Source organism: Hypomesus nipponensis, chromosome 16 (assembly GCF_054491055.1).
Source record: "Hypomesus nipponensis isolate SF chromosome 16, ASM5449105v1, whole genome shotgun sequence".
Classification (NCBI taxonomy): Eukaryota; Metazoa; Chordata; class Actinopteri; order Osmeriformes; family Osmeridae; genus Hypomesus; species Hypomesus nipponensis.
In genome coordinates, this window is record NC_140376.1 from 480,001 (window position 1) to 491,942 (window position 11,942).

The 11,942-nt window shown below is 55.4% G+C and overlaps 1 protein-coding gene across 1 annotated transcript in view; it reads left to right on the forward strand.

The window, feature by feature from the left end:
- Positions 1–11,942, forward strand: part of crocc2 (ciliary rootlet coiled-coil, rootletin family member 2) — a 28,633-nt gene extending 16,691 nt beyond the window's left edge. The window contains exons 18-36 of the mRNA XM_084676261.1: positions 258–451; positions 790–917; positions 1,113–1,282; positions 1,375–1,551; positions 1,657–1,791; positions 1,876–2,019; positions 3,948–4,186; positions 4,422–4,581; positions 4,764–4,931; positions 5,331–5,679; positions 5,921–6,063; positions 6,249–6,369; positions 6,514–6,677; positions 6,807–7,247; positions 9,358–9,507; positions 9,730–9,930; positions 10,370–10,480; positions 10,879–11,058; positions 11,143–11,942. Coding sequence (XP_084532387.1) covers positions 258–451; positions 790–917; positions 1,113–1,282; positions 1,375–1,551; positions 1,657–1,791; positions 1,876–2,019; positions 3,948–4,186; positions 4,422–4,581; positions 4,764–4,931; positions 5,331–5,679; positions 5,921–6,063; positions 6,249–6,369; positions 6,514–6,677; positions 6,807–7,247; positions 9,358–9,507; positions 9,730–9,930; positions 10,370–10,480; positions 10,879–11,058; positions 11,143–11,214 — 3,447 coding nt within the window. The 3' untranslated portion in view covers positions 11,215–11,942. The remainder of the gene's footprint in view (positions 1–257; positions 452–789; positions 918–1,112; positions 1,283–1,374; positions 1,552–1,656; positions 1,792–1,875; positions 2,020–3,947; positions 4,187–4,421; positions 4,582–4,763; positions 4,932–5,330; positions 5,680–5,920; positions 6,064–6,248; positions 6,370–6,513; positions 6,678–6,806; positions 7,248–9,357; positions 9,508–9,729; positions 9,931–10,369; positions 10,481–10,878; positions 11,059–11,142) is intronic.

The window sequence follows — 11,942 nt, forward strand, 5'->3', positions numbered from 1 at the left end:
CAGGAGAGCCTTTGATTGACATTGTATCCATTTTGACGACGCTGCTGTAGAAAGCGTTCATCTCAGTGAGCCGTCATCGAGATCTCTGTATCGTTGGCCCTGATAGGCTGAACCCTGAGAGGGCAGAGTCATGGTTTTCTGCAACCACAGTGGTACGTAAATAAGAGTTTTAAATGCTGCTCTGCTGTGTTTCCATGACAATGTAAACTCAGGTAGGGTGTATGTTTTCACGTGTGTGTGTGTGTGTGTGTGTGCAGGTAAGCAGACAGCTGCAGGTGCAGGGTGAGCAGCTGACCCAGGCCAGCAGGGGGCAGGAGAGCCAGGCTGCGGCCCTGCAGAGAGCCTCCTTGGATGGGGAGCAGCTGACCAGAGACAGGGCCCGCTTGGAGGTGCTGCTCCACACCGCCCAGCGCAAGGCCTGCGGACTCACCCAGGAGCTGGCTGCTCTCAGGTGGGGGAGGAGGGGGTGGGGGGACAGCTAGTGGTCATGTAGGGTTAGGTTTAGCTAGAGTGGTCAGGGTTAGCTCAAGTGGTCAGGTAGGGTTTGTTTGCTGTGCAGGCCAACCATGAACCACTGAGCTTTACTGCTTATGATTCCCAGAGTTCAAATCTGTTCGGAGCCAAAACTTCCTCTTCCCTCCCCTCTCCTCTCCCCCTCCCCACTCCTCTCCCCCTCCTACCCTCCTCTCCCCCTCCTGCCCTTCTCTACCCTCCTCTCCCCTCCTCTCCCCCTCCTGCCCTCCCCTCCTCTCCCCCTCCTGCCCTCCTCTCCCCTCTCCTGTCTTCCAGGGCAGAGAAGGACTCCTTGGAGACAGCTCTGTTTGAGGGCCAAGAGGTGACCTCCTCACTGGAGGCAGAGAGAGCTGGTCTGGAGGGGGAGAGACGCAGCCTGGTGCAGGCCAACGAGACGCTGACGCGTGAGTGCCCCCCCACCACCACACTCACACACACACACACTCACACACACACTCACACACTCACACACAGCTGAGAACACAGTGCATGAACATCCTGAGCACCTGAGAGCACCATGACGTGTGTGTGTACCTGTGTGTGTGTGTGTACCTGTGTGTGTGTGTGTGTACCTGTGTGTGTGTGTGTGTGTGTGCCAGGTGAGGGGGCTGAACTGCGTGTGGAGCTCCAGAGGGTGGAGAGCAGGGCGGAGCAGGAGCGGACCCAGCTGCAGGAGAGGCTGGCCCAGGTGGAGAGCAGCTCCCGGCAGGCCCTGGCTGTCCTGGAGCTCACACACACCCAGCAGCTGGAAGCTGAACGCAGGGACAAGGTACTGGGCTGGACTAGGCTGTACTGGGGCTGTACTGGGGCTGTACTGGGGCTGTACTGGGACTGAGTGAGTGTGTGTGTGTGTGTGTGCAGGAGCAGCAGGGCGCTGCCCTGGCCCAGCAGCAGCAGATACACAGTGTGAGGTGTGAGGAGAGTGAGGCTCAGCTGCAGCAGAGTCGATCTCAGGCCCAGCAGCTGCAGGAGCAGCTGAACACAGCTCACACACTCTGCAGCACCAGCCTGCTGCAGGCCGAGACCAGCAAACAGCAGGTGAGGGGTGTGTGTGCTGGTATCAGGGTGTACACTGACAACAGTGTATGCCTTGGTTTTAGTGTGTGTTAGTATCAATGTGTGTGTGTGTGTGTGTGTGTGCAGGCTCTGTCCCAGAAGGAAGAGGAGATGGCAGCTCTGGCAGAGCGCCTGGCAACCTTGCAGCACGACCTAGCAACCAGCGCCATGGAAACGGAGCGTGTACGAAGAGACGCCCAGAGCGCACAGGAGCGTGACAAGGTAGAGACACACACACTCTCACTCTCACACACACACACACACACACTCTCTTTCTATCTCTCTCATTTTCTTTCTCCCCCCCAGGACACTATCTCCAGTCTCCAGTCGGAGCTTAAGGCTCTGCGCTGTGGGTTCGAGGAGAGCCTGAGCTCTCAGGAGAGAGAGCAGTGCAGCCTGGGAGAGCAGCTCAGAGAGACCAGCCAGCAGAGAGACCAGGCTCACCAGGAGGTGCTGCTGTCACACTAACACACTAACACACTAACACACTAACACACACACACACTCCATGTTGGACAGGAAGGTTGGAAGGTGTAGTCAGTTGTGGCTGGGCTGTGTTTGTGTGTTAGGGGAGGGAGGCAGCATGTTGGGTGCGGGGGATAAAGATGGAGGTCAGGGGAACTAACTGGTTGTTTGGGTTGGCATGATGGTGTGTGTGTGTGGGGGGGGGGGGGGGTTGGAAGTTGGTACCAATTAGCTGCAGCTGTACAGGAGTGATTTACTGAAGCTGCTGTTGATGTTGGCTGAGACAGCAACACTTTACTAGCTTCAGCACAACACCAGGTACACACACACACACACACACTTCTTCAGTACCCTCTCCTAAAAACAACTGGTCAGCAGTCTCTCTCCCTCCCCCTCTCTCTCTTTCTCCCTCCCCCCCCCTCTCTCTCTCTTTCTCCGTCCTCCTCCCTCTCTCTTTCTCCGTCCCCCCCCCCTCTCTCTCCCTCTCCCTCCTTCCTCCCCCCTCTCCCGGCCTCCCACAAGAACAGTCCTCTTGGTATCAACACAGCGTAGCAGTTAGCTTGTAGCTTGGTGTGTGAGGACCTTGAGCCCTACCTCGCTCAGGCTTGTTAACAGCTGAGGAACCTCACGGTGGCTCTGATTGGTCCCCGCAGGAAGTTGAACAACCCTGCCCCAGTGTCTCTGACCAGGACCTCCCTGGTTGTTTACATCCCCGGAACCTTCCGCCACCTGACAGGCCTCCTCAGATAGTCTAGAACCAAACCGATAAGTCTAGAAAGAGACTCCCTCCCTCCCAGCGCTCTCCTCTCTACTCTCCCTCGTTTGACGATGAGACTAATCCCAGCTCAGATTCTCATGTCAGAAAGACGCAGAGCAGGATGGAGAATTTGACAGACCGGAGGGGAGGGGGAGTTGGGGGGTGTGACAGGGCAGGGGAGGGAGTGATTGAGGGAGGGAGAGGCGCTGGGGAAGTGAAAGAGGGTGAGAGAGCGACCTTGGTAATATGAAATCAAAGTTTGAGTTAAGCTCTAGAATAAAGGGAGGCTCATCTGGGACAGGACAGCTCTCTCTGTCTCTGCTTTGCCTGGTGCACCCTGCCCCCCTGCCCCAGGCCCCTGCCCCAGGCCCCTGCCCCCCTCCCCCAAGCCCACACCCCTGCCCTCCAGCCCCCCTGGTCTGCTCTGCGACCAGCGTATGATGGGCTGGAACAGGACTGGATTATTTTTTCTCACATTAGAATTTACGAGAAGAAAACATCTTGTGTGGCCTATGAACATTAATAACTTCCCTCCTTCTCCTCCTCCTCCCTCCTTCTCCTCCTCCTCCCTCCTTCTCCTCCTCCCTCCTTCTCCTCCTCCCTCCTTCTCCTCCTCCCTCCTTCTCCTCCTCCTTCCTTCTCCTCCTCCCTCCTCCTTCACTCATGCCGACCAGCCTCTCTTCCTCCCCCACACACACTCCCTGCTTTTCACAGCTTCTCAGCCAGGAGGGTGCTGCTGGGTGGTGTCAGCAGGAGGGTGGTGCTGGGTGGTGTCAGCAGGAGGGTGTTGCTGGGTGGTGTCAGCAGGAGGGTGGTGCTGGGTGGTGTCAGCAGGAGGGTGGTGCTGGGTGGTGTCAGCAGGAGGGTGGTGCTGGGTGGTGTCAGCAGGAGGGTGGTGCTGGGTGGTGTCAGCAGGAGGGTGGTGCTGGGTGGTGTCAGCAGGAGGGTGCTGCTGGGTGGTGTCAGCAGGAGGGTGCTGCTGGGTGGTGTTGTTCATGAAACAGGAAACAGCAGCAGCCATACTGCAGGCTGTTTGTCTCTGTACAAAACATACGTTGTTTGAGATTCTATGGATTTTTTGTCCCGTGTCCCCTTCCCCCTTTCTCCCCCTCCTCCCCCCTCCTCTCTCCCATCCCCCCTCCTCCCCCCTCCCCAGGTGGGGGCTCTGCGGCGGGCGCTGGCGGGGGCGGAGGAGGGGCGTGAGGCGGGGCGGCGGGGGCTGGTTGAGGCCCACAGGAAGCTGAGGGAGGGTGTCCAGGACAGGGAGCGGCAGCGGCTGGAGACCCAGGACCTGCGCAGGCAGCTGGGGGACGAGGCCCGGCACAGGGAGGCCCTCCAGACCTCCACCCTGGAGCTCCGCGCTGCCGTCAGGAAAGCGGAGAGCGACAACAGCAGGTAGGATGTACTTCTGTGGTGGAGCGTTTGACTCAGATCAAGGGGTTGCAGGTTCAAATCCACCCCCCTGTATGTTGCTTTGGATCAAAGGGTCCGATAAAGGAAAGTGTCACTTTAAGATTTGTGGAGAGACGTGACGGCTGCCACTGCTCCTGTTCTGACATGAGCAACAACATTCCCATCCTGTCTGAACATTCTTCCTTTCCTCCGCACCCCCTCTCCTCTCCTCCTCTAGCCTGCGTCGTGGTGTGGAGGAGCGGGAGCAGAAGCTGCAGGTGCTGGAGGAGGTCAGGAGCTCCCTGCAGCAGGAGGTCTCCTCCCTGAGGAGCACCATGAGGGAGCTGGAGAGATCCAGACTGCAGGCTCGCAGGCAGCTGCAGGAGCAGCGCAGACAGGTGTGTGTGCAGCTACTACGTACTGTTGTCAAACACCTGCACCAGTCACACACTTCTAACACTGGAAACTAAAAACAGCCAAGGCACAAACACAGACGCTCAAATCTGAAATGAGATGTGAGGATCTGAAAAGAGACATGACGTCTAAATGACGTGTGTGAAACACCATGCTGCATCCTCAGGTGAAGAGGCTGCAGGCGGAGAGCAGCCAGAGGAGTCAGGAGGAGGAGGAGAGGCAGGCCAGGATCTCCCAGGAGGAGCAGAGGGAGGAGGAGGCACGACAAGAGGCCTTCGCCCTCAAGCAAAGGGTCCTGGAGGCAGAGGCCTGCAGAGAAGCGGCCCTCAGTGAGGTAGAGGCTAAGCTAGGCTAACAAACTGCTAGCCCTGACCGTGAACAAGGTAGAGAATAACCTAGCGTGCAGAGATGGAAAGTAACAAAGCACAAACACTTTGTTACTTCGTAAGTAGATGTTTCTGATGGCATGATCAATATTATTTATTGTCATTGCATGCCTTTTTTCATTTCTTGCCTATCGCGCACAACAGAAGTTGTAAGCTATTCTACGAAGCTACTTATTTCTACAAAATATTTTCAAATATATAAAAAAAAATATTTTGGCAATTTGGTTTTGAGAAAAACTTTCCAAAAGTTTGAAAAAGTGTTAAAAAAAGTTTTGAAAGGTTGAAAACATGTACTAACCTTACCCTGAGTGAGGTAGAGATTCAAACAGTACGACCTCTGCCCTCAGATGGGGGGGCTGCAGCGGCGCATGTCGGAGCTGGAGGAGGCGGAGCGTCAGACGAGGGAGGCTCAGCGAGAGAGAGAGGCAGAGCTGCAGCAGAGTGAGCAGAGGCATCGCGACGACGCCTCCCGCCTGCAGGAGGCGCTGGAGGAGGCGCGGGCACGCCTGGAGGAGCTGACCCAGCGGGCCGGGCGGGCAGAGGGCCGGGCGAAGGGCCTGGAGGAGCAGCTGGGCCAGGCTGATGGAGGCCGCAGGGACCTGGAGCACAGGCTGGCAGGGCTCGCCTCCGCCCTGCGACGCACTCTGGGCCTGGGACGGAGCCCCTCCCCCCGGAGGTCTTGCTCGCCAGGGAAGGGTAGGACATCGCCATGCTATGCTTTGCTTTGCTTTGCTTTGCTTTGCAATGCTTTGCTTTGCTTTGCTTTGCTATGCTATGCTATGCTATGCTATGCTATGCTATGCTATGCTATGCTATGCTATGCTATGCTATGCTATGCTACAAAATACCATGCTATGATATGCTAAGCTATAACACATTATGTATAGGTACAATGTGAGGCAGTCAGTGTATTTGGTGGTGGTGTCTCTGTGTGCAGGCGGGGAGGATGAGTGTGAGGGCCTGGGGGGGGCCCGGTCCCCCGGGGGCCCCCATGGAGAGGACAGGGAAGTGGACGTGGAGGCTGTGCAGGGGGCTCTCCAGGACTTCCAGCAGGACCTGAGGAACACACAGAGAGACAGGGTATGATTGCTGCCGCTAGGGATGGGCACTGTTGACAACCAGTAACACTTCAGTAATTAGCCTTATTTACTGTAGATGGTATAGATCTATGTTATATATATATGTTCTCATACATCTGATATGTGTAATACTGTGTGTGTGTGTGTGTATGGTGTGTGTGTGTATGGTGTGTGTGTGTGCTGCAGGACGAGGCCAGGGCACAGTTGTCCAGGGTGACCCAGCAGGTGTCAGCCCTGCAGGCTGGGCAGCAGCACTCTGACTCTGAGCTGCAGCTGCTCCACAAGCGGCTCCAGGAGCAGGAGGAAGGTGAGAGGAGACGTCACCATGTTTTCATTCACCAGAGCAATGTACAGTACGAGGGGGTATTCAAACCTGAAACCTCTTGATCTGCAGTTGAGCACTTTAACCGCCGAGCTATCCCCTTCCTAAGTGGTGGTGTGTTCTCTCCAGGGAAGAGGCAGGTGGCAGAGAGGCTACAGGAAGCTCAGAGCAGCCTGTCCCTGCAGCAGGAAGTGACCCGCCGTGGGGACAGAGACAGGAAGTGCCTTGAGGAGGAAATGACCAAACTGAGGTCCAGTCTGCAGACAACCAAGGCTAACTGCACAACTCAACAGGTGAGCGACATGATCAGAACCTCAGCTCTGTTCTGTCCAGCTCATTACTGTTCTAGTCCATGTCAACTGTTCTAGTCCAGCCCACCCGACACGATGTGGTCCTGGGATGATGCGGTGTCTTCCCCCCAGGAGAGGCTGGAGCGCCTGCAGGCTGCAGAGGCTCGCTGGCAGGCAGAGCGCCGGACCCTACAGGCCTCCCTGGAGGCTGCGGAGGGGCGCGCCTCCCGTCTGGAGCTCTGCCAGCGCACCCTGGAGGGGGAGCTGCACCGCGCCCGCCTGAGGGCCTCCGAGCTGGGGGCAGAGCTGGGGGCGGCCCAGGAGAGGCTGGCGGAGCTCCGCAGGGCGCTGGGGGACAGCGAGGGCCGGGCAGCCGAGCTGAGGGGGGCAGAGGAGCGGGCGACGGCAGCGCTGGCACGGGCAGAGCTCCAGGAGAGCCAGCTCAGGGAACAGCTGCAGGGCTTGTCCTCTTCGCTCAGTGACAGCAGCAGTGCCACCGCTGCCCTGCAGGAGAGCAGCACTGAACTGACCCGCGCCCTGGCCACCAGCGAGCAGGACCGCAGAGACATGCAGGTACAGCCGGACTGGAGTACTGGAGCAGTAAGGAGTACTGTAGTACTGGAGCAGTAAGGAGTACTGGAGTACTGGAGCAGTAAGGAGTACTGTAGTACTGGAGCAGTAAGGAGTACTGTAGTACTGGAGCAGTAAGGAGTACTGTAGTACTGGAGCAGTAAGGAGTGCTGGAGCAGTAAGGAGTACTGTAGTACTGGAGCAGTAAGGAGTACTGTAGTACTGGAGCAGTAAGGAGTACTGGAGTACTGGAACAGTAAGGAGTACTGGAGTACTGGAGCAGTAAGGAGTACTGTAGTACTGGAGCAGTAAGGAGTGCTGGAGCAGTAAGGAGTACTGTAGTACTGGAGCAGTAAGGAGTACTGTAGTACTGGAGCAGTAAGGAGTACTGGAGTACTGGAGCAGTAAGGAGTACTGGAGTACTGGAGCAGTAAGGAGTACTGGAGCAGTAAGGAGTACTGGAGCAGTAAGGAGTACTGTAGTACTGGAGCAGTAAGGAGTACTGTAGTACTGGAGCAGTAAGGAGTACTGGAGCAGTAAGGAGTACTGTAGTACTGGAGCAGTAAGGAGTACTGGAGTACTGGAGCAGTAAGGAGTACTGGAGCAGTAAGGAGTACTGTAGTACTGGAGCAGTAAGGAGTACTGGAGTACTGGAGCAGTAAGGAGTACTGGAGTACTGGAGCAGTAAGGAGTACTGGAACAGTAAGGAGTACTGTAGTACTGGAGCAGTAAGGAGTACTGTAGTACTGGAGCAGTAAGGAGTACTGGAGCAGTAAGGAGTACTGTAGTACTGGAGCAGTAAGGAGTACTGTAGTACTGAAGCAGTAAGGAGTACTGTAGTACTGTAGCAGTAAGGAGTACTGTAGTACTGGAGCAATATGGAGTACTGTAGTACTGGAGCAGTAAGGATTACTGGAGTACTGGAGCAGTAAGGAGTACTGGAGTACTGGAGCAGTAAGGAATACTGTAGTAAAAAGGAGTACTGGAGTACTGGAGCAGTAAGGAGTACTGTAGTACTGGAGCAGTAAGGAGTACTGGAGCAGTAAGGAGTACTGTAGTAAAAAGGAGTACTGTAGTACTGGAGCAGTAAGGAGTACTGTAGTACTGGAGCAGTAAGGAGTACTGGAGCAGTAAGGAGTACTGTAGTAAAAAGGAGTACAGTAGTACTGGAGCAGTAAGGAGTACTGTAGTACTGGAGCAGTAAGGAGTACTGTAGTAAAACGGAGTACTGGAGCAGTACTAGTAGTGGTAATACAGCTACACCCAAACCTAACCTACAGCTAAACACACCTTTCCAGCAGCAGTCAGGAGGGTTAAGGTGCTGTAGACTGTGCATCAACTAATACACCCTGTACAAAGAGATTAGGGCCAAGGGAAACTGAGACCAACCCAACCGTGGATGGACTGAAACTTCAACACAGCGTAGAAACTCTGTGGCTGTATTTAGATTTACGCTGCAGCTATGTAACCTTTTCAGTTGAGGATTTGTTTTTGTATTTACCTTTGCTCTGGCTGTTTCCCTCAAGGACCTCGATGACTATGCAATAAAATGCTCGGGCTCATTAATGTTCCGTGAGCTTCTCTGGAGAGCGTTTAGGGGTTTAGTTTGTGGCTGCGCTTTAAAGACACTGCACAAACACAAACACTGCATGCTCCGTATAAATCTGTTTTATTCTGCTCAAGACCTGTCAGGCCATGCCAGCGAGGGGGAGGGAGGAAGGAAGGAGGAGGGGGAAGTGGATGTGGGTCCACATCTCTCAACTGACTCTGGGGAAAAAAAGAGAGAAGGAGAGAGGGGAAGTTAGAGAAGGAGTGAGAGATGAAGAATGGGGGTGATAGAGAGGGAGAGTGAGGGTGATAGAGAAGGAGAATGAGGGGGAGTTTGAGAAAGAGGGAGAGAGAGAGAGAGAAAATGGCCAGATGAAAGCAAGATGGGAGGTGGACTCAGGGAACACAGTAGAAAGGGCCTGACTGAATCCAGCCTTTCTGATACGATCCACACACACCCTCCCCCAGACCCTGCCAGGGTCCCTGCTCCGAGGTCAGAGAACATGTGTGGTTCCTCGTGACAGTTCCTGCTCCCTGAGAGAACCTGTGTGTGGTTCCTTCTCAGGGCCGTCTGGACCAGACGCGCGAGGCTCTCTCTGAGAGTAAGAGGCAGAGCCGTGCGCTGACAGAGCGTGCTCAGTGCCTGCAGCGGGCCCAGGAGGACGCGGAGCTGAGGGCGTCTGAGCTGGAGAAGCAGAACTTGACCCTGAGGGAGGTAGGGCACCACCGGGTCTCTTGGGGTGCACTTGATTCGCCTCTCTGCCACCACAATGACACCAGTACACCAGTAGAGCGTTATCTTGTGTCTTATCAGATGGACAGTCCTAGAAGTGCTCACTGTAAGGCAGATGAAACGCACGGGTGTGCTTGATCTCCATGAGCTGGAAGTTGCTGGTAGGCGCTCATCCACATCTCCATGCCCCCCCCCCCCCCCCAGGCGCTAAAGCAGAGGCCAGAGGCAGATCTGCAGATCCAGGCCGGCTCTCAGCAGCAGCTCCAGGAGAGAGAGCAGCTCCAGGAGGGGCTGGAGGCCCTGCACAGCTCCCTGGCCCGGCTGCAGGGGGAGAAGGCGGGGCTGGAGGGGCTGCTGGCCCGCCTGACCCGGGACAAGGCTTCCCTCAGGAACACCCTGGAGAAGGTGGGCCAGCTTACAGGGCCAGCTTAGTGGTTAAAGCGCCTCATGCAGTTCAAGAGGTCGCAGGTTCAGATGTCCCACATTATGTCACTGTGGATGACAGATCATCTGCTTTATTGAAATGCTAAATGAGCAGGGGAGGAATTCCTTCTGTAAGCCAGACTGTGGGTGGTGGCTGGAACGTTGTCTCCTGTTTGAAGGGGTTCTGTGGGATCTCCACTGGGCCTTAACACAAGCCTCCAGGCTGCACCAACACTGCCCTCTACGGCCACGCCCGTACTCAACACCTAGAATGATCCACAACTGATGGGAACAAGCAGATGCTGTTAGAAAACACGGGGCTCTTCTGCTCGACACATTACAGCAGGTCACATGACGAGCGACGGGGACACTCATGGTAAAGCCATCTGTGTGTGTGTGTGTGTGTCCCTCATGAGGTCAGGTGGAGCTGGAGAGGTTGAGGAGGGAGGAGGAGGCAGTGCTGGGGTCCCGTGAGAGAGAGCAGCTGGAGCAGGAGTTGAGGGAGGCGGCCTTGAAGGTCACCAGCCTGCAGGTGAGGAGGGAGGGGGTGGAGGTGACCAGCCTGCAGGTGAGGAGGGAGGGCGTGGAGGTGACCAGCCTGCAGGTGAGGAGGGAGGGCGTGGAGGTGACCAGCCTGCAGGTGAGGAGGGAGGGCGTGGAGGTGACCAGCCTGCTGGTGAGGAGGGAGGGGGTGGAGGTGACCAGCCTGCAGGTGAGGAGGGAGGGCGTGGAGGTGACCAGCCTGCAGGTGAGGAGGGAGGGGGTGGAGGTGACCAGCCTGCAGGTGAGGAGGGAGGGCGTGGAGGTGACCAGCCTGCAGGTGAGGAGGGAGGGCGTGGAGGTGACCAGCCTGCAGGTGAGGAGGGAGGGGGTGGAGGTGACCAGCAGGGTACGCCCCTCAGGACCCCCCCGTGTATTTGTCTGTTCCAGGCCCAGGTGTCCCAGCTGGAGCATGCTCACTCACAGCGCTACCTGGAGGTGACCACGCGTCACCGCCAAGAGCTGAGCCTGGAGGCGGAGCGGCTGAGAGGGAGCCAGCTGCAGGCGGAGCGTGCTCTGGAGGCCCGGGAGAGAGCCCACCACCAGAGGGTCCTCTGCCTGGAGGAGCAGGTGGGGGTCGGGGGGTCGGGAGTGGGAGAAAGGGTTTGGGGGTCAGGGACAGGTCTAGGTCTGACTGATGTGTGTGTCTCCCAGGTGTTGACTCTGAAGGAACAGCTGGATCAGGAGATAAGGAGGAGGCAGGTCTACGTGAGCCAGATGCTGTGACATGATTGGCTGACACTGTGACCAGGCTCCTAGACGAGCCTCCTGATATGCTGACACTGTGACCAATACCTCATGAATGGAAAATATGCCATGTTTTGTCCATGAGTGTTTTTTTACTTGCGTGAAAATGCTAAGAATCATGGGTAGAAAATGTGATTTGACCAAACTCAGAAATCTTCAGTTTAGGGTTTCTCTCTCAGGTCTCATTCTGCAGGCCTATTTTACTTTATAATAATACTATATCACCTGGATCTATGTTGAGAGGCAACACCTGCATAATGTTATCTTAAGGGTTAGATAATAGTTTGCTGAATGTTTATTCATCGTTAGTTGATCACCTTGTAAGAAACGCTTATGATCCTGCTTCCAGTCTGCATGGGTTTAGAAGGTTACATGAGCACAGTACACAAGGGCACTCTAACACCTGCACACACACACACACATTTGGATTTTGTTAATCCACAGGACAACTGAACAAACAAAGGTTTTGTTTATGAGTCCAACTGAAGTGCCAAACTGCTTTCAGGATTTTCTCAACAAGCCACAGAATGAGTCAGGGGCTGACAGCCCCCTCAACATGACGGTTGGAAACATTTCCTGGTTTGATTTCAGGGTTCTGCTCCTGTTCTCAGGAGAGTGTAATATTATCAGGATTATGTTGAAAATATGTAACTTTAATCATTTTATCAACATGTAGATATAACGGTAGGGTTAAATTTTAATAAAAA